Raw genomic sequence first — 25,296 nt, 5'->3', positions numbered from 1 at the left:
AAGAAAATGAAAGACATGCTATTGAAAGTGATAGAAAACTTCCAAGAACGGCCCCAAATGTGTACCAGCCGCCAAGGTCACTATTTGAACGATAATCTTTAAAACTTGAAGTAAAGGGAAATTTGTAGCTGCCTTTGGGAAGTGAAGCGTTTTTAGATACCTCGTACCAATTTCTTTCAAGCCTTCTATGAAATGTGGAAGTTATTTATGCCAAACTCTGCCAAACTCTGAATATTCTTTTCTGAATTGTACAATCCACCTGAATTGAGCTCGTTGAATGAGTTATTTCCAGCGAACAACTCCAGCCTCAGCTTCCCTCAGAAGCAACACAACAAATTCATTTAGCACTACACTTTCCGTTGGGGTGCGAGCGCCATCTCCAAGAGAGCCATAAACGAGTAGTAGTCGCTGAGACAGACGCGTCACCGATGTTGATTTACGCCCACGCGTCAAATGACCGGATTTGTGTTCATAGAATGAAGTTGCTCAAAGATATCGCTTGTACATTCCGAAACACCAACGTGAATAGAAATAGCAAATATCATGCGAAGAAGGAATAGTTAGCATAAATGTTGTGCAGTGCCCCTGCTCTAAAGACCTGAACACGAGGTGCTCGCGAAACAGAAATACCCCACCTTTTCGGAGCTCAGAGCAAAATGCACCATGAATACAACGAAATACAGATAGAAATAACAATCCTGCCATATGAGTTCGAGCCCATAGCAGGCGGAACAGTAGCAACGCTTTGGATAACTACCCAAGGAACAGAAACAAACAGTACGACTGAGATCCACGAGCGCAACGAGATAACCCTCTACTGCGACATCTGCGGCTTTTAACCTACGCCTGAGCCCTCGGGATTCCATACGAAAACCACTGCCATTGATAGTAGCGGTGTAGTCAAAATGACATGACGTCTGGTGCCGTTGCGTTAGCCGCTGCGCTCAAATGGTAGGGCGAAACTAACGGCCGCGACAAGGGGTGGGACAATAAATCATTCTTGCAGACCGATGACAGAAAGCGAAGGTTCCACGTTCCAGGTTCGATCTCCACCTTGCCGCTTGGACCACAGCCGTTTACGCGACTGCGCAGGGCTTCAGGCCGATTTAATCCGAGTGTACTAGATGGCCTGTTATGTTACCAGTTTAAGCCTGTAGGGTAAGCATTAGCCATTATTTTGTTACTTAAAGGCATCACCCCACGAATCTGACGTAGCATGGATTTCCAACTGTCTAAGACTATACGGGGCGTATATTGCAAAAACAGGTGGGATCTCGCTCAACTCTTCCTGAATCACTGTAAACAGACGGCTTCGGAATGCCGTTCCTTACGACGTCCTCTACTGCAACGCGCCATCCTTGCGCCCGCCCCCGCTTGTGATTCGTCGAATGAAATGAATTCCCCATCGGGGCGTCCGAATGGATTCTCGACGAATCGCAGGCGGAACGGGGCACAAGGGTGCGATTCGCAATAGAGGATGTCGTGAGGAACCGCATTCCGAAGCCGTCAGTTAACAGTGATGCGGGGAGAGGTGAGCGAGATCCCACCCGTTTTTTACAATCTACGCCCCCGTAGAGCCTTTGGCCGTCGGAAATCCTTACCACGTCAGATTCGTGAACGCAAACTGGTGGAATGATTCTTTTGATGAGGTGTTTGAGACGGTAAGTCATTTATGGCTTTGATGTCCTTGACTGAAGGCAATGACGCCGAAACTTTGTTAGTAAATATTAATTTGATTGACATTTTTTTGAAATCAAAGCAATCTTTTCTCAACAATACCAGTAACAAAGAACCAACAACTAGTTCTGCGATAGAGAACATGTTATTCAGCAAATATCATTTGTAGCACATCATCGTCTTTCGCAGCAGAATGTGCATGGCTCGACTTGAACCGTTTTCGCTTTGACTTTAACACCTTCCTTTGCTCGATTTCACGTTGGAATTTGTTCCAAGTTCCATTTGCTTTCAGTGCCTATAAGACAACGATGAGCGAATTGGGGAACGATGCATATATAACTCAGACACTTTCCTGCCATTCTGCCTTCTGAGAATGGCATAATTACTGAAAATCGATCCACCTTCTCCTCTAACTTCCTGAGATTTCGTCCCTTTTCCACTTGTTCTTCGAAGTGCGCGGCCACACGCTTTGCTTGAGCTATTTCTGCACTCATGTGGTGAGCTGATACCGCACGTTCGTACTGTAGCTGCTCCATTAGGTGAACCCACTTGAATCTGAACGTAGAACCATCTGCACATGTAGGAGGGCGCTTAAAAGTTTGTCCTATTCACATTACGACCAATAATCAGCGCGGTTGTCCTCATCCCTTGTCACTTTTTAACCCCATTCTCTACTGATCGTATCAATCAACGTAGCCACATCGCAGCGGCAATAATGAGAGTGAATCGGACAACAACTAACTATTGAAAATTGCAGGCAAACGAAAAATGTTGCTATAAAAATCTAGAAACTAAGCATTCACTTACGAACTCAGGTACTTGATGTTCCACAAAACACTCGAAGCGTACTCCCTCTTCTTTCCTCCTACAGGAGTGTTATCGAAACGTGAAGCTAACATCTTCGCAACCTTCTTTCTCTTTACCTCCAACCATCCTTCCGAGAACCGGTTCTCTATCGTTTTTGCGTTCTTGTTTCGCTAAAAGATGTATTGTCATTATCATACCCCCAACGTATAGACGACGGTACATATTTTTACTCTTATTTTTTATTCTGCTTATTCCTTCTTCCACTATGACAGAATCAGATGGCGAGATCAGAGGTGATTCTGCTCATCTCTCCCTGATCGGTGTAAGAAACGGCATGGAAGACGACGTTTTTTCAGGAAGATTTCAGTTGCACTGTGCCAACCTGTGCACGCGCCGCACCCAAGTGCGATTGGTCGAGGATCGGTTATGTCATCTCATCAGCCTATTTCGGTAAAACTATTAAATAGGATGCTAAGAGAACCAGACGTGTGCATAGAGGAGCGTTCTAACATACCCTGTAATAACCTAAGTGGTTCCCAACTCGTTTCTTACGATGATCTGGGAGGGAGCGAAACCACCTCTGATCCCGCAATCTACAACCCCATTTTTAGCATGCTCATCACGTCAGATTCGTGGTATGCTGCATTTAAGCACTTCTATTATTAAAGTACCAAAAAATCTCGTTGATTATGAGCATTTAAAAAATATTTCAGCATGAAAGAGGGGAAAGCGAAAGGGAAAGAAGATCAAAACAAAGGAATTTTCGCTGCTGTTAATTGTGTTGCCACGAAGAAGAGGCTTAGCATTACGTCAAAGACAACAAAGCGTAACTATCAACAAATAAAACGTCTTTCGCCAGTAAATAAATAAATCAATCCAAATATGTTATATATGAATATCATACGCATATTATACCATATTAAACATATGCCTGCCATCATATAAATGTCACTTCTATTATGTTATATTTATGTACATGCATTTAAATGTGGTGAAAAACAACTGGGTTGGGAATCTAAAAAATTTTGTAATGAGTCAAACATTTGCATTCAACTTTTTTGCAACCTTTTCAACTGACGTTTTGTTTCTACATGTTCAGTGATTTTTCGATGATAAATCCATCATACTTCAACACGTTTCTAGTTCCTGAACAATTTCTGTCCTCAAAGTTGTGTACAGTCAACTCCAACCAAATTGGCGTGAAAAGTAGTGAGCTTGACAGACAAAGGGCCACGATGTCGCAACACTTGTATTGAGGAAACAGCGGAACGAGTCGATCAACAGTTTTTGATCATCACGTTACTTCTATTCGGAGTCAATCATTTTGCGTTTCTTTTCGCCAGCCTAACTGTCTCATCACCACGTCACTTCTCGAGAGTGACATCCACACCACTACCATTTAAGCCTTACAACAATTATGCACCTTTCCTATCCAATCTCAGTGGGTCCGCAGATTTACACCAAATTTTACAAATATTGTCGCAACGTATGAATAATATAGGATGGCTTACCTATAACAAAAAAGTATGGGTCTATTTAGCAATTATGAATACCTATATTGAAATTCTTGCATACATAGTTGCAGGCTATCGTTCCTTCTCTATTATTTTTATTATTTCATGTATCAAACCATATTTTTATTACTAAATTTGCTATATCGGGTAGGTGTAGCGCAGTCGGTCAGAGGTTCGCTGTGGCCACACGGCCGATCGCTCGCAGCCTCTCTAGTTCCAACCAAGCCTTTCATCCCTCCGGAATCGATAAATTGCTACCAGACCTCTCTGGGAAGATAAAAATACTGACTCGATCATCGGCTGGCTCCCGCAAGTCATTTTATAGGCCGACACGCGTTCTAAAACCTCAACTAATTCCACTAAAACAAATTGGAGCATCCCAAGTGGATTGATACGCAAGTGACCTTATCCTTTAAGATTATTACATTATTTATTACAAAAAGTTATTTAAGTTTAATAATTTAATTTTATATGTAATCAATAGTATTAATTCACGCGAAACGTTGAAGTTGAGAACTTACTGTGCAATGGACCCTCCCAATCATACGAGGCGCATGTTTTTCAAAATATTCTTGCAACCTTGAAGGAGTGAACTTTGGAGGAATTCTCGAAAAATATAACACCTAAAAAAGTTTGGTTTGTTTTCCAATTCTAAAATTGACGATAGAAAAAGTGCTTTTGAGTTAAGGATCTGCATTGCTTACTCCGGATTTTCGTTGTTTCGACTCAAAATTGGTCGACTGATCCTCACCATCGCTCTCATTTGCAGAAGAGTGACATTCGTCTACAAAATGTCGAATGTTGGATGAGCTTTAGAAATGCCGTGAGTGCCATGATTACCACAACAAGTCAAAGTGGATCGTACCTATTTCGGACGTTACTTGAACATTTCCGATATTTTCTTCACACCTAAGATCGTGGGCTTCTTTCAAAGGGCTTTCAGTAGGATCTTCATGGGTCTTCCTCTTTCTTCTGAAAAGTGTAAAGGAGTGATGGAACGTTTAAAAAGCAATCAATACATGAAGTATCAACCGGATACTCTATTTTATAATAAATACTGAGTTCTCTTTCCCAATAGCAACATATAGTCAAAAGGTTGTACTGCAGTCTATAAAAAGAAGAACAACACCCCAAACTGATCAAAAAGAAAACTATTCTTTGAAGATTTGACTAAACTCCTACCTGGACAAACTTCATTTAATCAAATCTCACTTCATGTCTCACAGTGTCTTAAAGCCGGAGAAACGGAAAGTTATTTAACAAGGTTGCATTCATAAACAAAATCATTACTGTTTAGTAGTCGTAATAAGGATTATCTAACATTCCGACTCTCCTTCACACATACAATCTTCTCAGCAACTTAAGAGGTTTTTTTTTTAATTGATTTAAAATAACTGTGAAAACATTTGAAAACGGATGCTACATCCATAACTGCGCAGTAGGTAAAAATTATGTGATGAAATATGAGGATAAAGAAAATGAATGGATTATGAGGATAAAAAAACACCGTATCGATACATCGGCTGGCTCTCGCAAGTTTTTGTATAGGTGAACACGTGTTCATTAGGGATTGATCCACGCAGGACACTTTGTTCTTTTATCTTTTCCCGCTTTCGGAAGCTTTGTCCAATTTATGTCTGACTTTTTGTAGCCATATAGGGGAACGGTCAAGAGGTACCCGTATGATGTGCCGCCGCGTCTCCAGGAGGCTAATGAGCGTATTAATTGCACAGCGCGTCTTCTGACAGCGTCATGATCGCTACAGTAGCCTGGCTGCTTCTCTCGTGCTACGCCTCGCTGACACCCCGCCCACACCACTCTCCTTGCTCATTTCGCCGCGTCTGCTGCTCTTACGACGCGCTTTTAGAATCGAAGGAAAAGGAAAGTGCCTGGTATTAGATGTTGTTTGAAACTCTATATAAAGTGTATTCGTAAATTAATATAAATGAAAGGGGTTTGCATTTATGCCATTTAGAAACGCGAGTGGAAATGAAATTATCCTGTTTTGACTTGTTAGATGGAAACCAATCACCCATCTCTGAGAATTCAAAAGATGCTTCGAAGAATTTCCCACTGATCGGTGTGATGCTATATTTCTCTACTTTTTTCGCCTTCTAGGAATTTCCTTTTTGCTTATCTATCCGGGTAAAACTGGGATTCAACGCTTAACGAGGCGCGATTAATGCCTCGCAGACATACATTATACCCAAAGGTATATCTCGAAGATGTTGAAGATACAAAGGTATCTGTTCCCCATACAACAATAATAATAATACATCTAACTTGTCATATTAATTTTATGTAGAGAATACATAGGAATTAAGCGATAAAACGCTGTCAAAAGCAGTTTTGAGAACTATAAAAAGTTTTATTCTATAAAACGTACAAGGAAGTACTAAAATACTTGACATGCGCTCCATATAAATATTACATCTATACAAAATTTTGAAAAGGTAAAATGTAGAAAGGAGTTCAAAGAATGTGTACAAAGTAATAAGGGCATAAAGTTGCTGGGCATATACGTAGTTGCTGCAGTCGAAAGTTAAACATGAATTCGTTGAATTAATCGTGAAAAACACATATTTATGCACTTCGAGTTTATATAGAACAGTTTGGGTGTGAAATGTTTGAAATTATGAGATCTGTGAAAATATATGCATATTATTCTTTTCCCTGCAGCATCTTTTTGAGATAATCTTTATTTGTGTGAAGTTGCTCAAATGAGGTCAACATAGGTCACGCATATCACTCTTATCAATTTTCAAATCTTTGACTTTTTGATGCTCTACGATATGTCTCTGATGATATATCTTTTAAGTTAATGAAAGGATGTAGTTTTTCTCCTTAATTCCCGGTAATATGCGCTCAGTTTACTATATTCGTACATCAGAACTTGCTGCGTCAATTCGTTTCACACTCCTACCTCTTTTAAATTCGCAGTTTCCACTGATTCGTCGCTACGTGAATGTCGCGCGCAGCGTTGGTTAGAAAGCAATAAGGGGGCGGGGTTAGATGATCTAACACGGTCGTGGAGGATGTCTAGCTGGTGGAGTGGCAGCCGTGATTACGCGGAGGCGTGCAGCGCTGAAGGAAGGTCAGGAGCGGTCAGCCGGTTTTCACGAGTACCTCTTTTACTGCATTCAAAGAACTTTACGAGATACGTGTTCCTCGTAAACTAAGCGGAACCCACAGCGGAAGCGTGGACTTCGGAGAGAAGAATGCGGAACCACCGTTGTTCCGCTCATCCTTTTCTAATCATTGTGAAAAAACGGCGTGGGAACCGCTTTAGTTCCTATGAGCTACGTTAGAATGCGCCTCTATGTACATGTTCCGGTCCCTTCGCCAGACTATTAATTGGTTTCACTTGAATAGGCTGGTAAGGAGACATCATCGATCTTCGGCTGCTCGTTCGGATGCGGCGCGTGCACAAAGATGATGCCTTGCAACAAAACCCAAACTACACCTTTCCCATGGGTTCCGCACCATCTCAAAATCGTGGTATGTTGTCTACGAGTGGCCTGGTTGTGTCTTCGTAAGTGCTAGAAAATTGACCAAAAATAGGGAAAAACAGGGATTCTCCGAGAAAATAGAGCTATTGCCAGCTTGGTCAACGTGAATTCCACAGAGAAAAACCATGGCTCCTTACTTTTCAAAGCGGTCAGCTCATTGGCTTCTGTTTAAAAACAACGATCCAGAAATTTCGGAAACAAAAAGAAAAGGTCAATGGATTATGAGACGTGCTTAGTGGGAACGAATTATTAGATAAGAATAAGCATACTCAGAAGTTATTCAGAATACTGTAGAATTCCAGTTTCTGAATAAAGCTTCGAAACAACTAGCGCATAGCTGCAATAAAATAAAAAAGTAGAAGGATAAAGTCATTGGCGTATCAATCCACTTGGGATGCACCAACGCGTTTTACTGGAATTCGTAATCGTTGAGGTTTTGGAACACGTGTTGGCCTATAAAATAACCTGCGGGGGCCAGTTTATCCTCCCAGTCAAGTCTGATATCAATTTATCTACCCCGGAGGGATGAAAGGCTTGGTGAGCAATAAGATGGATTCGAATCTCCGATCGATCGTGCAGGAAGCGGAACCGCTACACTACACCCGCCCCACAATAAAATAAAATAAAATAAAATTATGAGGTGGTGGGTGTTGATCTCAACCCCTTTCGGATGTTTAGGCGCAGGGTTCCAGTCCAAAATCGTAAGGGTTTACGAACGTGTGCTCGTGATTTGTGAGATGTAAATGTATCAAAGACTAGTACCAATTTGTCGACCTCAGTGGAATGAAAGACTTTGTTGGCAAGGGCAGTTTCGAACGATAGACCATTCAGACGCACCGGAAAATCCTATCACGGCGCTGCACCCGTCCTGCAGGACTTGACAATGGCTCGTCGTTTTTTTTTGACACAAGAAAAACGCAGTTTTTCCTTCTCAGTATATTGATACAGTTTTTCAGTTCTTTTTTTTCGTTAAATCCACTCAAACTACATTCTTTGTCATCATTTTATAAGAGAGTTTATCTCTTTTTAGCGGCTTGACAAACTTGTCAATATGTGAGGGTTTGAATTCAGAAACAATCCTCGACGCAAGAAATTCCACACAGTGGAAAATCTCCAAAAATGTATTGCAGCAGAACGAAAGGAATCCCACAAACTATCATTTCCTTTTCCAGTGTACTTTCAAGGGAAATATATAGACAGGGTCAAGCGTGTGAAGGGATTTTCCCATCGGGGGTCGTAAAGGGAGGGGGCTGCAAGGGAAGGGTGTCGTAGGGGAGTGTGCGGTGGCCAGTTGTGAATTGAGGATAGCATGATAACCAGCACAAAATATTACATAGTAATTAAACAATTACATAAATTACCAAATATTACAATAAATAATATTAAATGATTACATAAATTACAAACATTATATTTAGTTTCAGGCGTAGGGCAGTAAAAAGGAAGCATCAACATTTCGTTCTGACAAAACCACGCAAGTTCGACACCCCACTGAGGCAAATGTTTGCAAAAGAGATGGAAACTTGAAACTACTTCTAAAAAAAGAAGGATTCAATTTTACGTAGCTTACAACAGTTTAAATGTGAATTTAACAAAATTTAATGAACAAAAAAGCTTCTGTGCACATTGCCAGGTCTGGAAGATCGCGAATAACTTCGTCATAAGAGAACCAAAAGAAAAAGTTCAGGTAGTTTTTGAGAGAAAAAGATTTGCTCAAAAAAAAAACAGTCCCATCGCTGTTTTTCCCACCTGTTGGTCTTTTTGGAATTTTGATGGGAAAAAAGTCGTTTTTCCCATCTCTGTCCCATCGAAATTTTGAAAAAAAAAGGCGAGGACCTGGAGAACGTTTGATGCAGCATCTGATAGAAAAAATCCTCGGCTACAAAAAACTGGAAGATGATTTGCTCCGCTCTAAGCTATTTCGAGTTATCGAATTTTATTCAAAATTACTCACTTTTCGGCGCGTGAGCGAAAACTGAGATTTTGGCTATTTTTTCCATTCTAAAAAAAGAAACGGTGTTTCAAAAAAATCCCCCATATATTCGGATGGAGGGCCTAAGAGAACCCCCTATGTGCAAAATTTCTCTTTTCAGGACCTTTTGGTTCTCTCAAATTTTAGATGGGAGAAATCCAAAAAAAGTCGGAAAATTTCAAACTTGGTCCCATCCAAATTCCAAAAAGTCCAGAGGAGTTGAAAAAGAGGTGAAAAAATGCAGCAAAATGACTGTTATTCTAGGACAAACCTTCTTCTCCTAAGGACCACCTTAACTTTTTCTTTTGGTCCTCTTTAGGCGGAGTTATTCACGATCTCCCAGACGTAACAGTGTACACAGAATCCGGGCTTTTTGATTTTTAAATTCTGTTAAGTTTACTTTTAAACAGTTGCAAACTGCGTAAAATTAAATTCTTCATTCTATGTGCTAAGATTCTTCATTTTTTCAATTCTTCATTCTATGTGCTTCTTCATTTATGTGCCTAGATCAGAATTTGAATATAATTCGTAGATTTTTTAGAGTACAAATAGGATGAATAAAAATGAAAATAGTTCAATACCAGTATTTCAACAGCATTTCAGCAAATTTGCCTCTTCTAGTAAATGGTATTTCTTCGCTTCTGCCAGCTACGTACTTTCACATTTGCCATTTGTTCCTCAGCTAATTTTCGGCTTTTCAAAACACATGACATTTCAATATATTGAATTAACAGCAATCGAGAACTGCCCAGAACAAGAAGACGGGGAGGGAGGAAATTCCCACACCACGCTGACCCTGAAACTTCAGACCCTTTCAAAAATTTATGTGAAACAGAGTAAATCTGCCTTTGGAGCTAATTTGGGATGATCGACCTTTACAAGAAACAAAACGGAGATTTTAAGATCTTGAATGGAGTTGGAAGAAACATCACGAAATCGCACTGGTTAGACTTAAAAATAAAAAAATAGTAGTCGACAAAGGCAAAAAAAAAACTACAACCCACTTGATTCCTTTCTTTTTTAGCTTCCCAATCTCTTTTTCCGACTGGTTAACAACCATCTAGAAAGAAGTTCAAATGTAGATTTATTTAAGTAAGGATGAAACCAAAGAAAAATCCAAATAATTCGAGGACACTGTCAAAAACACCTGCTCATAAACGGTTGCGATAACAAAAAATATATTTATTTTAAAATATCATATCAGAACACCTACAAACATAAACACCAAACACAAAACAACTTAATCTCACTCACGAGCAGCTTATTATCCTGAATAGGCTGCGATGGCAAGGTGTAGAATTTATGTGCGAAACTTTAGAGATTTAAACAAGAAAACATCTTATGAAGGACAGGAAAAAAGTTGCAGCATCGATTACGAGCTGACTACATACGAGACTAGTGAATGGTTAAATTTTTATATGTAACAGTTCCATCGTTACACAGTTCTGGTAGTCATAAGAGATGAAACACAATGACGACAGTATAAGAACTGAGTATCTGTCGTACTGGAGGTTGTGACCTTGTTCAATTACTAGTTATCATAAATCCTTTGGTTTCGTTTTTATAGGTAGACTCTCCCCGATCCGAACTTCATGCAGATCTTTCACCATCTAAAAGATAAAAAATGATATAGAAACAAAAGCCAACCACGGAAATGAAAAAAAGAATTATATCTGAAGTTGTTCCAAAATCTAGAAGCCAATTTTGCAGCTCCATTCAAGTAATGAAAGATCACCGCTGTCGTGAAAATGACAACATTAGTTGCCGTGAATAAAACGACTGTTATCCGCATCTTCGCTGAAAAAAAATGTACCTGGACACCAGCGCGTCGCGCCATACGGCCAGCAATGCTACGTGGTCCAAGATCCCACAACTGCGCTGCAGCTAACGATCCATGCCCGGCAGCAAATAGGGCGTGATGGGTTGCTTCCGAAGCCTCATCACCATACCTTTAAAGTTACTTCGGCAAGAATTAAAAGGTAAAGTTTTTGATAAGAAGTAGAGGAAATGTCATGACAACTTCAGTTTGACAGTCTGCACAGTCTGATTTGCAATGCTACGACAAAGTGAGCGGCTGTTATCCTCCAGAGACATCCATACAGTACTAACGCCAGTGATTCCACCTCCGAGCACAGCTAAAACATCCAATTAAGTACGTAGAAAACATCTGTCAACGGCAACTGCTGCTCTTCTGAGCTTCGCTTACATATCGTTCCAGATACAACTCCTGCTGCACTGCCCTTCCCAAAAGTTTTTTCCGCTCCAGATGCTAATGATCTACCGATAGAAACACCCATGTCACCAACTTTATCCACTGAAACAAAAACTACGGTTTCAACAGAGAAAACTAAATATATTTTTTCTAATGAAAAAGTTAAAATGAACAACATAACCAACGCAGATATCGCGTGCACTTCGCCACTAGCTTTGAGCCTTTATGCATGTAAAGAAGACTTCCTTTAAGAGCAGGATTGATAGAAACAGGTTTTTCAGCAGGTTCTATCCCTGATCGATACCTTAAATTCACTTTTACAATTTAAGTCATATTGTTTCCTCACAATCTTTACAGTCCTGATTACTACTATCCGGTTGTCACTATTTCGGTTTTTGTTCCTGGTTGAGTTTTGTCCCTATTCGAAATGCTCTATGTCTTTTTTTTTTTGAGTTTGGCTAGCCAAGCAGCGAGAATGGATATGGATATTAAAACTATGATATATGCTCTGTCGTCTGATACTTGCTGTCCTTTTCTTCAAATATTGCTTTAAAAAAACAATTTTTGTAGTTATCAGACCTATTACAGTTGCGTATCACTATTTACGTTTTCTCCTAAATTAATAAAATAAGCATAGAGCAGAATTGTTGCGTCTCACTAAGCGCGCCAGTTTCAGTAAGATTGTACCAATGATTCGTTCCTTGTATGTTGATACCTGATTATTTTCAGCCTTTGGTTCTGTCATACCAAAATTTCACTTTAATCAGAAGCAAAAAGAGTAAAGCACAGTCAAAATCAGCTACCAATATTGCGCAGTGTTTTTGCATGTCTGTTTCCAAACAACCAATGAACCTCAATACAGCTGTATCGCTCTAAAGTGCAATGGTGCTGGCCGTAATGTTAGAATGATACGACTGCAAACGAATGATACTCAAAAGTGATCGTGAGGTTGAGAGGAAGGAGACTGAAGATCGCGGTTTTTCTGACGTAACCGCCAACGCGACTTTTCACTGCAAATCAACATCTTTTACTAGACCTTCATGAGGAAAGAGATTCTCATATTTGATTTCATTATGAACCTCATGAAACTCAACGATTCACACACTGTCTACAAGAAGAAAATTCAGACGTCACGAAGAAACTAGGACTTCACAAAGGAAACGGAAACGTTAAATAAATTATTTCTCGGTTCTGTAACACAAGGGTTCCCCATCTTACTCTTGAGACAGTCTGCTTTCTATCTTAGTCTACGAATAAAGCCACCAAAAAATGCGACTTTACATGAAATATATTATATATAATATAATATAACAACATAATATAATATAATACAATATAATATAATATAATATTATATTATATTATATATATATATAATGTAATATAACATTATATATACATAAACGAACCTTTCCGCTTTATCGTCCAAATACGAGGTCACCTTAACTGCAGTAGTCTCAACGCCCCATGCAATACGCTCACCACCTAAACATTTGAAGGATAAGGATAGACAACCGTGGTCGTGGAACCAAGACAGTTAGAGTGGGGTCAAAACGGCTTGGAGCCAGGTGTAATTGCCTAAAGGGTTGTGCTCGAAACAGGATAGTCGCTAGCACGAATTGGTCTGCAGAGATGAATGAAGGTCCCACCATGCCACTTTGAGCGCAACCGCTTTGCAACTGCAACATGACCCGGTTCGTTTTGGCCAAACTGTACCTACGAAACTATGGGGTAACACTAATATTGATCTTTTATCTGCCGCTTCATAAAACGAAAATACTCACCAGCTATCAAGAGCTGTGCAATTTTCCTACTTATAAGTTTATTCTCATCTTCGGAAAATTCCTTTCTCACGTCTTGGTCGCGAAGATCGCAGAACTTACTCAAAACCTGAAACTACTGTACTGAAACGGGCTTCCAAAGAATCTCGTTCACTATTTGCACACTAAACTCTCGAAACTCTTGTTCTACTTCAGGACCGATATCTGATGGAAGCAGAATGGCAACGGCTAGGCCTGGAACAAATATTGTCACCAAGCGCTTCATTTCACATAACAGCTCCATCTTACCCGGATTTTCTTGCGTTGGGTTTGATACAACATATGCTCCAAAATCGTTGCGCAGAACTGGAGTCTGACCACGTACAAGAGGATAAACCCATGGGCCAACCTTGAAATAACAAGACAAGTAACAAAAGTTTCGAAAAAATTGGAACGAGCCCTGTTAAGTTCGAAACCCTCAACTGGCAGGACAATAACAAAGAGGATGATTCTCTCTATATAGAAAGACCCTCAAGTAGGGTCTAAACGACCTTACTTGTGATGCGATTTCATAAGTGATTGAACTATCGCGGGAACACTCTCCAAGTCCAGTTGGGCTGAGGAACTGAGCGAAAATCCCACCGCGCCACTTCGATTGCAACCGCTTACGCAATTGCGTTACAAGTTAGATCGTTTTGACCCAACATTACAACTAATTTGGTGCCTTCAGCCTTATTATAGTTATCAAAATGCTCTAGAGTACCTGTATCAGAGCAGACGGTTTACTGCCTTCATCCGAGACAGCTTTTTCAGGAGTCGAATCGGGACTGCTGAACTGCAGCACTTGTAAAGATGTTGGATACGTTGGTGCAGTTGTGTTTTCACCCTTCAACAATACTAAAGTATAAAAGCGGGTACGTGAAAACCAAGCGCCTAGATTAATACAAACATAATATTACATAAGATTATATGTTTTTGGAGTTGTGCCAGCAAAGAAAAGAAGTGTGTGTGTGTGTGTGTGTGTGTGTGTGTGTGTGTGTGTGTGTGTGTGTGTGTGTGTGTGTGTGTGTGTGTGTGTGTGTGTGTGTGTGTGTGTGTGTGTGTGTGTGTGTGTGTCTGGCGCCGGAGCAAGGAGCGAATAGAATATATGAGCGCCCAAAGCGGAATAGAATGGGTCAGGGCAGAAAGAGAAACAAGCTGATGCCAGTGCGGACTGTGCACCATCACAATCGATAGCAAACATTTCCCACACCAACTTTTTTTCTCAAATAGCACTTAATACGAACGATGAGACAGCGAAGCACAAAAGTGCACAGTGCAGATGTATAGATATAAACTTGTTTATAAAAAACTAAACTTACATCGATGGTAAAAAGCTGCACACCATCTGGTACGGAAAATATAACGTCAGCTTCTGCGTCTCCCACTTCCTCCAAGCATCCGCGCAGTTCTTCTTTGACGTTAAAAAACGAGTTATATAATTTTGGTCAAGGCGACCTGACGCCCAGTGCAGTTGCTCAAGCGACTGCATTCAAGGCGCGATGGAGCCAGCGATTGGATCGAGAAGAGACCCCTGCTAGCTACACCCAACGCTGCAGTACTAGTCGGTCGGAACCGCCAGCTCAACAATGCTGCATTAGCGCAGCAGCTTACACAACTTCAACGAGCTTCAGGTCGTTTCAACTCGACCATTTGAAGGTCAGACTGACTACAATGAGCCCAAGAGATAACTTGGGAGTTAAAAAGTGAGTAACGTAAATAAGGAAAAGACTACTCTTAACAGGCTTATCTTTTCGTGTTTCTCGGAAGGTACTAGGACTTCGTCTTTGTGCGTACCATAAAGGGCAATCTCTTTCTCTAGTACTTTCAGTCTGAAAGAAGACGTTAGAAAATACTAGGACTTTCCCACTAAACTCTACCTAGGCTATTGATGGATAGGAAAGGAAGAGACATGTGTAGGACTTTTGAGAATGGATGTGGACCGGTCAGTAAAGCAACTCACCGATTTGCTACACTCGGCTTCGCCTCCATTAGATGTTTGTACAAGTCACTCCTCTTCGCATTTTTTGCTTTCTCCGCCTCCGTGATAAGGTTAAGTCCTCTTTCATACATTGATGCAGCATTCTCCTAAACGCTTAATTACTGGACCTTTCATACCGATTTGAAAAACAAAACGAAAAGGACTATACTTCATAGTCAGAATCGACGGAGGGTAAGGTGTATTTGGAGGGGGAGAGGCACTCAGTGGTGTCTTTAGTAAATAAGTGAATCAATCGGTGCCCTAACACCTAAGCATTAGTCTTAGAGGATCTGTGGCATGTAAGTTAAAGTTACTATGAAAAAAGTAAGATAGAGCTTCCAGAAATAAGAGCGCCACTGAGTGCCCCCGCCCCTCAACTACATTTTCCCCTCGAAGGAATTGTGATAAGAGGATGACAAGGTTCAGCTGTGCCCACGCTTCGTGTTTGTGTGACTTCTGAAGATACGGCAAGAAAAAAGTTGCTGACGAACCCCAAAAAGCAACTGTGTTTAAACTGATGGAATAGGTTCAGCGCTAGAGAAGTTTTAATGGACTGCAGGACGTTCTGTGGCATTACGCAAAATCATAACACACATGAACCTAGCTGAGCTTCCATGGAATTACAGAACTCTGAGAAGATGAGTTCTTGCTTGTCCAGTGGACTCTTGGAACTCTGCATAGATTAACAGTGGCACAGTGAAACATTTACTGGGGACCAAGGGAACTTGCAAAAGTGAGTGAGTACAAGTGAGCTACCCTGCACGCATAGAATTGAAAGCTGCAGCTGATACTTTTTAATTGTAATATACTGAAATTGCCCAAAATAAACATGAGGTGGAAAAGGGTTGACATAACAAGGATCATTGACTTGTCGATAATAGTTGCAATAAGTAAAAAAAAAACCAGACACATAGCAACGAACAGCCGTCTTCAACGGAAACACCGGGAACGGGAAAGGTTGTCTTTTTAATTCTTGAAAAGTGAGATAAGTTCAGACATCGCACAATAATTTCAATCTGATCACTCACTCGGTCATTGTATTCCTCGTAACACAGTCCTTGATCAATGGCAGCGTAAGCCTCAGAGAAGAGCGCATCAGCAGCGGCAGTGTCACGAAGACGTAAAACAAACGGAGACATTTTCTGAACGCAAAACACTTTCGGGGAAGATGAAGCAAGAGACTGCAGTGCAATATTTACGACACAAAACCACAGAAGGATGTTTGCAAGCTTCGGATTCAAAAAAGCATAGGTAACCAAAAATTGATAAAACGCATTATAATTTGATAATCAACAGTTCCGGCAGATTTCGGGATACTCAACTTTCAACTAAGAAGGAGAGTCTCTGTAACAAATTTCCCATGCATTCATAGCCTTCGCACAGTGTTACAGCAGCCGTGTTTTGGGAAACTCTCAAGCACTGAGTGGGATGACGAAAGAGACAAAGTAATTCGCACTGTTTTATTATGTAAAAGTCATAGCTGTGTATGCCTGCCATTTCGTAACGCGCTTTCATCAAATTGATCAGCGCAGTTTCAAAAACCGGTTTTCCACAGAGGCTTACGGAATTGTCCTCTCCGTCGAAGGTCGGCTGACTCATTCTCTCACGCACCACCATGAGTCAGAGATATGTAAGCACGTACAAATGGCAAAAATGATCGCTCAACTATAGATAGAACAGCTGCAAAGATACGGAAGTTGCGGACAACGTGGACATTGAAGAAAGACGATTGCAGAGATCCTCAAGTAGAAGACGTTCGCCTTTGATCTGAACTGCCGATTCAGTCTCTAACCACACCTTCAAGAGAAGTAAAGGATGCTTGTAGAAGCAAAAGTTTTAAGGACTGGCGCACAATTCGCCGAAGAGCGCCAGCAATGTTCCAACTCTTGTTATAGTCGAGTTAAAATGACTCGACGCTGGGTTCAATTGCGTAGGCGGCCGCGCTCAATGCGACGCTGTTGAGCTAGCGGTTGCGATCGAGGTTGGACCATCGCTTACATCACTCAGACTGTGTAGATAAAGGGTACAATTTCTTGCGATAGTCAATCCGCTTTCGATATGCCAGCGCGTCCTTTTCAATCCGGAATCGTTTGCGGATGTTAACCGATGTATTAAGTTACTGTTCTTATCCTCCTAGACAAGCTTGAGGTGATTTCGCACCATTGTGGCCGCGGTGCAGTCGTGGCGGAACTTCTTGCCAATTGTGTTACGCTCCTCTTTCCCTTTCCGCGGAAATAACAGCAAACGGGATCGCGACAAACCTTCGGAAGACAAAAGTCCGACAAAACCCTCCAACCTCGGCAACCAAAACAAATAGATGTCCTATTTCTGATCCCTTTTATCCTTTGTGTGCAAGAGACATGTTTACACTGCAAAACTTGTTCCTTATTAAAATAATAAAGGACTGGTATCTGCTCCGTATTATGGTCATAGTATATAGATAATATAATTATAGCAATAGTCATCCACTGAATGATGCATCTCCACAGGGATTTCCACAGCCCACCCCCACAAACGAATGCACGCCAAGTACGGTAAATTGTTCTTCAAGTGATGAACAAAACGCAGCTACTTCCACGAACAAGCTTACCTGTGTTCATTCTCATTAGAATCCCAAGAGAAATCCTTGGCTATGTCTAGCTTTAAACTATGGGTAACTAAACTAAGCTAGCTGGAAATTGTATATATCATAAGAACTCAAGAAATGCGTTTCTATTTCCAAATTACCATGGGACGAAGAGCGATAATGTGTACTAGGACCCCTTTTTTTCTTGTCCTAAGGGAGAAAACATACATGAAAAAACAGTGGTGATTGCAGATTGCAAAAATCCTTGTTAAAAGGTGCATAAGACAAAAAAGTAATGAGGAAAAGGGAACAGACATACAGTCGGGTCAAAACGGCATGAAGCACGGACAGTTGCGTATGCGTCTGCGCTCGAAGCGGTGCGGTGGAGAGTAGCGGTCGGGTTCCTCGACACCGCCACCCATCTCTGCATTTCGCCATGGTCCCACCTCGATTCTAACTGTCAACTGTCCGTGATTCATGTCGTTTTGATCCAACCATATAGTCGAGTCAAAACGACATGAATCACGAGTGTAGTTGCTGTGCATTTGCGTACGCGCTCGAAACGGCGCGCTGGAGGCAGCATTTGGAACCGAGTTGGGAACGTCTCAAACTGCAGCGATGGGTGGTGCCATCAAGCATTGCACCACGCTCCTAGCCGCTACGCTCCACCGAAGCGCCTGGGGAGAAGCCGTGTACGCTAACACTAAATACTAACAAAAAGATGTAGTTAGAATTCAGTTGGCTACAAACTTCAAATCATTCTTAGGCGACCTTTGAACCAACAATTAAGCCGTGGCACAAGGCAAAGAATGGCGGATGTGTTGTGCTGCAGTGCAAAAAAGCTAACATAATGCTGCGCATACACGCTCGCACTCTACGTGCAGACTTATGGCGCTCACCAACGAAAAAAAAGCACAGTCAAACCGAGACGACTATGATGGAATATATTCCGCTGACTCTTGACATAGAAGGACCAACAACAGCAGTCACTGCTTAGTCAAACTAAGTAAAGAAAAACACCCAATCAGCCGCGTTTCATCACATTAATCGGCGAAAAGAAGGAGAGAAAGCTTGTCACTGTCTGGCTTAACAGTAGACCTAGAGCACTGCCAGAATTTGGCACTACACCAAATATTTGAACTAGGTCACAAAAATCAAAACTGTCAATAAAAGCCGCTATGACATCTCAAGTCAAATAATGAGAACATAAAGATGGGCTAAATTTTATCGCAATTCTATAATTTTACAGCGTTCGACAAAGTAGACTAAGAAGAGTGATCATCAAGCTGTTGCGCTTGGATAACGCTTGTTCCAGAAAGGAATGTACTGCCCAACGGTTTGCCATTCACAGAAATAAACAGCCATCATAAATGCGGATATTCCATAAGCTCCATAAGTCGGATAGCTGAAACATTGAATACTAGAGCTAGACATGTGCAGAAACCTTATTTCATTTTTCCTAGAAACAAGAAAGGACCCTTTCAAAAAGGTGCCATTAAGTGAAGCACTACCAAAGAGAGGCAGCACAAACATAGGATACTGCTAATCTTAAACGCTAAGATGTGAGCGGTAAAACGGGATCGTTCATGGAGGTTTTAAGAAAAGCACCATGAGGTAGCAGGTGTACGCAGAGGTGCTACATAAGCGAAAATTTTGGTGACCAAAGTCTTCGGATGTGGTTATTAAAAAGAAGGCAGCACTGCCATAGCAAAGTTTATTCCGGTTTCTTGTTAAAAAAAAAAAAAAACTATCGAGATAACTTAAACAATGATGATGACTTCTTCCTCGACGAGCAATGAGAAGTCTTAGATCTAACCACATGAAATTAAAGCGACTATAGAGCATAGGTGCGATGAGGAGAACCTGGCCTCTTCTCATCACACCTATGCTAAAAAAAAAATAATCTCCTCCTCAGGTGAAGGGGATCTGGCTTATGGGGTGCCGCTCAACTGTTGAGGATCCCTTTGTCAACTGTTCTAATGTGAAAAGCGTTCTTCCGTTATCAGTCCAAAAGTGAAGGGAGTCGGAGCACCGGCTCCGACTATCTCATCTATGCTATAGAAGTAAATAAATCACATGAGAAAGTGAGAAGATGAGAAATGGGAAGAAATGTTAATTTACTCGATTTTTTTCACTGAGGAGTTGCCAAAAATAGAGCGAAGAGCAGAAACTTCTGCAAATCAGAATGAAGAGGGGAAACCTATTCATGCACTTCAACAATTGCATCGCGCCGCGTTTCCCAGGTGATAATTTTGGCAGTTATGCCTGAAACAACTCAACAATGCATAAGGTCCTCTCGTCACCGCAACCACACCGAGAACATTTTCGTTCAAAAGGATTATACTGGCAATCACCGAATTTAGGAACCCATAACTGTATCATGCAGGTAGGGATTCATAGGATGTCAAAGAGTTTGGAAGAGAAATAGATGGAATCACTAAAACAAGTATTTTCGCGCAAAACGACCATTCACGAACGAGAAATGCGAGAATCCTAATGGGCAAAATTTTTTTTTGCACATAACAAAAGGATGGAAAAACCAATGAGACAGGTAGATAAATCACTGCATTCGCACGACAATATAGGCGATTTATTTGTCTTTTACAGGTTCCTAATTTATCTTTCGGAAAAGACATGGTTGTTTGCTAAGACTGATAGAAATTCCACCCACTTTCAGAACCCCACTAACTCCAGCCCTACTATATATGTGCAATACACCGTTGCGTTCAGGGAGGAAATGGAGATCTCGAATTTCTCGGAACCGAATACTGCGTGTGTATATAATACAATATAATATAATAATAGTAATAATATATCTGTGTGGCCGATGTTTTGAGAGTAACTGACATTATTTTAAAAAAAAATTCATTCTTTGGAGTTCTCTTTGAATGTTAGTTTCAGTGTTTAACGCTTCGCTTCTTATGAGTTCGCACAGTGGCTGTCTGAAGATGAATTGCTTTATTTTGCTAACAATGCAGAATGGATCAGAAATCCCGTAAGAATTGTCCACTATTGTTCAGAGTGTATTTCGACTTCTCGCTCTGATTTGTATTTCTGTATTATTTTTACGACAGAAAAAAAAACAATACGAGTGTGGGTGCGCATCCCCGCGGTTCGGAAACGTCTATTGGCCCGGTGTATAGTGGACTCATTTCGATCTGAAGCTTGGTGCAGTTGCGTACACGTTGTTGAAGGATTCATGGTGAATTTTAGAGTGAGACCTTTACTTAGGCTTTGTCACATTCGGACTACCTCAAATAAGTGTGTTCAGCTGATAACTGTTTACGCAAAAGGATTCCGAAAGGCACGCTCCAAACGATACGAAGAACCTACTACTTGAATGTTCAAGAAAACCCAATTACTGGGGTTCATTCAAACATTTCGTTTAGAAGTTCTTCAAAACATTGAGCTTCGAAGTTGGATGTCTCAACTATATTCCGCAGCCCGTCAAAATAACTCAGGATAAATAGCAGAAAAAGAGCTGCGGTAACCCATATTGGAGTTATTAAGTGAGCCATGTAATGAAATAATGTAAACCGTTATGTAGCAAGGTGCTTGCTCACAGCGCACCAATTTTGGGATAACCTAACTTAAGTACTATTTACATCTTTTCGAAAGTGCACCTGAGCATTACAAAACAGGTCATGAGAGTGCTTCAAGCACCATATAGCACCATTCACAGATACGTTAGTAGCTCAGCAAAGGCTATTGAGTTTGCACAAAATCTGCTTGAGAACGACAAGAAAAAACATAAAACTTACTAGGTTGGATTAGTAAGAGAGTTTTTGAGAAGGCGGAGTGGTCTCATGTAGAGCATGATGGAACTAAAAATTATTTTGATTGCAAAAAAAAGGATGAAAGATGATAGATAAGGAATCATTAAAGGTAGAACAACGAAAAGACGTGGAAGGCGTTAGTCACAAAATACATAAACCATTTTATTCAAGAATGAACCGTACTAATCTGCACATCATGTAACAGAACAAACAAATGTAAACAATAAATACTAAGTAAAAGGAGAAGCTCAGAAGACCGATAGCTTAAGGTCTTGATAGATAGAAAGGCCCACATTCAGAAACAACAGGAGAAATAAATGTAACACAAAGGCACAACACAGGCATAATAGAGCATTTAACCTAGGAAATTCGCGACCACCAAATGCAGAACTGCATGTGCAAATATGAAGTCAGCAAAAGCTCGTTCGGGTGAAATGTGAGAGAACTCCGATTTGTTATCCTCATTCACTTGCACACGAAGACAAGCTGAAATAAGATCTTGATACTGCAAAAATATTTTTCTAATGATTTTGGTTCGCAGTGAGGCTTAATAATAGCCGAAGAGTATAAATATGGTGGAGATGAACACACGAACCACAAGTAAGGATTACCTAAACGTTAAAAAGTTTTCATCCGAAAAAAAGTGTTGAATGGGAGAAAAATGCTGCCCAGCCAACTACAGGTAGAAATTTCTACATTTGATGACATGGGCATGTTTCAGAAGTTTCAGAGGGGGGGGGACGCACTCAGTGGCGCTCTTATTTCTCGAAGTAAGTAATCAAATCAATCAGGGCCCTAAGGCCTAAGCATTAGTCTTAGAGGATCTATGACATGTAAACTTAAGTTACTAAGAGAAAAAAGTAAGTTAGAGCCTCGGGAAATAAGGGCGCCACTGATGCTGACGCCACCGCCACTTTTCTTCCGCATTTACAATGATTGAAGTTAAAACTGCGGAAATAGTGTCAGTAAGTAAAATAAACGAATGTAAATATCGATGAAACGAAAGAAAAAAACTCACATGCAAGAACGAACGAGGTGACAGTGGAAATGAATCCTGAGAGGAAAGAGTTGAACGGGTATGTACCAACAATTAGGCAGTATAGGAACTAAAAGAGAATACTCAAATACTGCAATTTCCTTCTTTAAAAAGTGTAAGAACGAGTTGAAAATGTTCCACTTATGTTGGTTTTATTGAGACTTTCGAATAATACTTTCAAATGGACGTTTTCCGGTCCTTTTGGAAACTCTCGTCGCGAGAACGAGAAGTAAACTTCAGTGAAATGTGCATTTTTGAACTGAGACTGCTTCCAATTGGCGTTAACTATTCGAAAAAGCGTTAATCACATTAGACCATCCCGAAAGTCACAGTAAAATCGAAGCAGCATTTTTAAAAGCAGTATCCAAACTAGTTTTCGTTTCAAAGGATTTGTTCGCTGTTGAAATATTCAAATAAGACAGTCTTTGACATCGGTTTTGTCTTTTCATTCCGAATGATGCGAACAATCTACGTTGAAGAAGTTCCGTTAAAGCATAAAAAAGTCATTTTCACTAAAACTTGAATGTTGTCCACCATGGAAAAGTCTCCGTACGTCAAAACGAAAACCAAGTCTTGTTGCCAAAATTGATAAGGTAAGAGAAATTGAAGAAGCAAGAAATAGGAAGGTATGGAAGTTAACTATCCAGATTTAACTTCAATATATATATATACATTTATATATATATATATATACATGTATATATATATACATTTATACATGTATATATACATATATATATATATATATATATATATACCGAAGGACAGAAAAGTTGTCACTACCTGAGCAATTCCTGTGAGAAGAATATAGAGCATGTATGCATCTATGATTTTGAGCTTTCCAGGGGTGGTCTTCCTGTAGTCATCGAGCAGTTTTTTAAGTACTTGAACAGCTTGCATGTGTGAAACGAGAGACCCTAGAATTAATAGGGATAGGAAAATGGGACGAAATTCATAACTCCCGGCAGACGAAGGCCAATGCGATCATGTAACTCTCCGAATGTCCGATACAGATCCACTGAACACCCAGACGAGCGACCAAATTGATAATACCATCACCAAAAGAGCGGAAAAATAGCTGTGCACTTTCCATTAAAACGTATGTCCAGAACAACCAAAAGCCTAAGACATAAGCAACTAAGAATAACTAGGCAACATGTCTGAAAAATCTCAGGGCGCCGTGCCAATAAACGCATGTCGACGTTTACAATCTCCTGCAGACAACTCGTCCAACTGATAGTGCTTCGTCGCGCCGCAGCATTTTTGGCGCTCGGGCGAAGAACGGTTCACAGCATTCCAACAACTTGGTTTTCGAAAAGCGGGATCGAAGTGTTGAAGGATTGTTGGTTCGAGACCGCCCGGTGATGAAAGCTAACATGGTGGATACATTAGGACGCGGTTGGGATCGGACTGGACCTTCGCTTCCTCTGCTGCTCGACTTCAGTGAACAAAAGTTCCAATGTGAGCGGAACTGCCTAGGCAACTGCACGGCAAGTCAGCTTGTTTTAAATCGACTGTAGTCGTTCGTCCCCTCCCTTCAGAGATACTTTTCCTTCTTTTCTTTGCAGTTCGCGATGGTCCCACGTCGATTCCAACCGCCGTCTACACTGCGTCGCTTCAAGCGCAGCTGCTTACGCAACTGTCTGTACTCCATGTCGATTTGACCCGACTATAGGTGCGGTAGTTCGAAATATTTTCAAGGACTATTCCTGACTGGTTAGGTTGGGTTTAACGACATTTCTTTTGCACGCCCATGCGAATACGGAAGCAAGTAGTGTCCGACCGAACCGGACTCACTTGTGGTGGGGAGGGCTGGTTTCAACGGCTGATATGTTTTTGGACGAGTTGTCTCTCCCTGCGGCTGAACTTCATGTTAGTTCGCCAATTTTCGAATAGAGCATGTACAGCGTACATTTTTCTCGTTGTTTTGTAAGAATCTATAGCTATGGTCAAACTATAATGCATCAGGAGATGAGTTGGTGTTTCGTCTACTCACTCACGCATGCGTTGGACAAAACCATTTTTGTGAGAGCAAGTTCAAGTATTCGTAGAAATCTTTGGAGATTACGCTGTTCTTCGTTTTCTGCTGTGATCTATGCTTGGGAAACGTCCTTTCGTTTGTAGATAACTAGAAAGGCGTGCTTGTTCTAATTCATTGTTTGCCGAGATTTCATAGATATCAAAGGTCTTACCATTTTGAAAAAGTGCTGAAAGACCAGGTGGTTTGTGTGTTCCAAATTAGTGAAACGCTAAGATGCGTTGTATTTTACGAAATTTCCTACCAATAAGGTGTTTTTTTATCACTTTATGAAATTCAAATGTTGTTGACTTCTTGCCAAAGCTTTTCATGCTTACTGATTTTCGGCTATATTCTACAATCTAGGTGTATTGTCCCATGCTGGCTGTGTTCATACGCCTAGTGTGATAAGAGGTTCCGGACTTTGAAC

General features: G+C 40.8%; 2 protein-coding genes across 4 annotated transcripts; both read right to left on the bottom strand.

Moving 5' to 3' along the window:
- Positions 1 to 1,822: 1,822 nt before the first annotated feature.
- Positions 1,823 to 16,610, bottom strand: RB195_006442 (uncharacterized protein; the record flags this gene model as incomplete). 3 transcript variants are annotated; one of them, XM_064179518.1, is made up of 19 exons in its annotated part: positions 1,823 to 1,972; positions 2,079 to 2,232; positions 2,485 to 2,654; positions 4,520 to 4,621; positions 4,703 to 4,782; positions 4,864 to 4,970; positions 10,484 to 10,539; positions 11,293 to 11,428; positions 11,500 to 11,614; positions 11,686 to 11,793; positions 11,877 to 11,995; positions 13,101 to 13,176; positions 13,476 to 13,581; positions 13,636 to 13,706; positions 13,761 to 13,860; positions 14,215 to 14,348; positions 15,288 to 15,322; positions 15,454 to 15,578; positions 16,500 to 16,610. In XM_064179518.1, the coding sequence occupies 19 exons, from the start codon at positions 16,608 to 16,610 to the stop codon at positions 1,823 to 1,825; spliced, it is 2,055 nt and encodes a 684-aa protein (XP_064036466.1). The 3 variants fall into 3 exon arrangements, with proteins under 3 accessions (XP_064036466.1, XP_064036468.1, XP_064036467.1); XM_064179519.1 differs by lacking the exons at positions 1,823 to 1,972; positions 2,079 to 2,232; positions 2,485 to 2,654; ... (2 more) ...; positions 4,864 to 4,970; positions 10,484 to 10,539 and adding exons at positions 11,018 to 11,089; positions 14,813 to 14,911 and having other exon boundaries at positions 13,627 to 13,706; positions 14,215 to 14,337; positions 15,241 to 15,322; XM_064179520.1 differs by lacking the exons at positions 11,293 to 11,428; positions 11,500 to 11,614; positions 11,686 to 11,793; ... (7 more) ...; positions 15,454 to 15,578; positions 16,500 to 16,610.
- Positions 16,611 to 22,168: 5,558 nt separating this feature from the next.
- RB195_006441 (uncharacterized protein) lies at positions 22,169 to 23,749 on the bottom strand (the record flags this gene model as incomplete). The annotated part of the gene is made up of 3 exons (XM_013448671.2): positions 22,169 to 22,299; positions 22,832 to 22,919; positions 23,633 to 23,749. The coding sequence occupies 3 exons, from the start codon at positions 23,747 to 23,749 to the stop codon at positions 22,169 to 22,171; spliced, it is 336 nt and encodes a 111-aa protein (XP_013304125.1).
- Positions 23,750 to 25,296: the final 1,547 nt, after the last annotated feature.

This window comes from Necator americanus, chromosome I (genome assembly GCF_031761385.1).
Source record: "Necator americanus strain Aroian chromosome I, whole genome shotgun sequence".
Lineage (NCBI taxonomy): Eukaryota > Metazoa > Nematoda > Chromadorea > Rhabditida > Ancylostomatidae > Necator > Necator americanus.
Note: the sequence above shows the minus strand (reverse complement) of the source record. Positions and strands in the feature narration are given on the sequence as shown.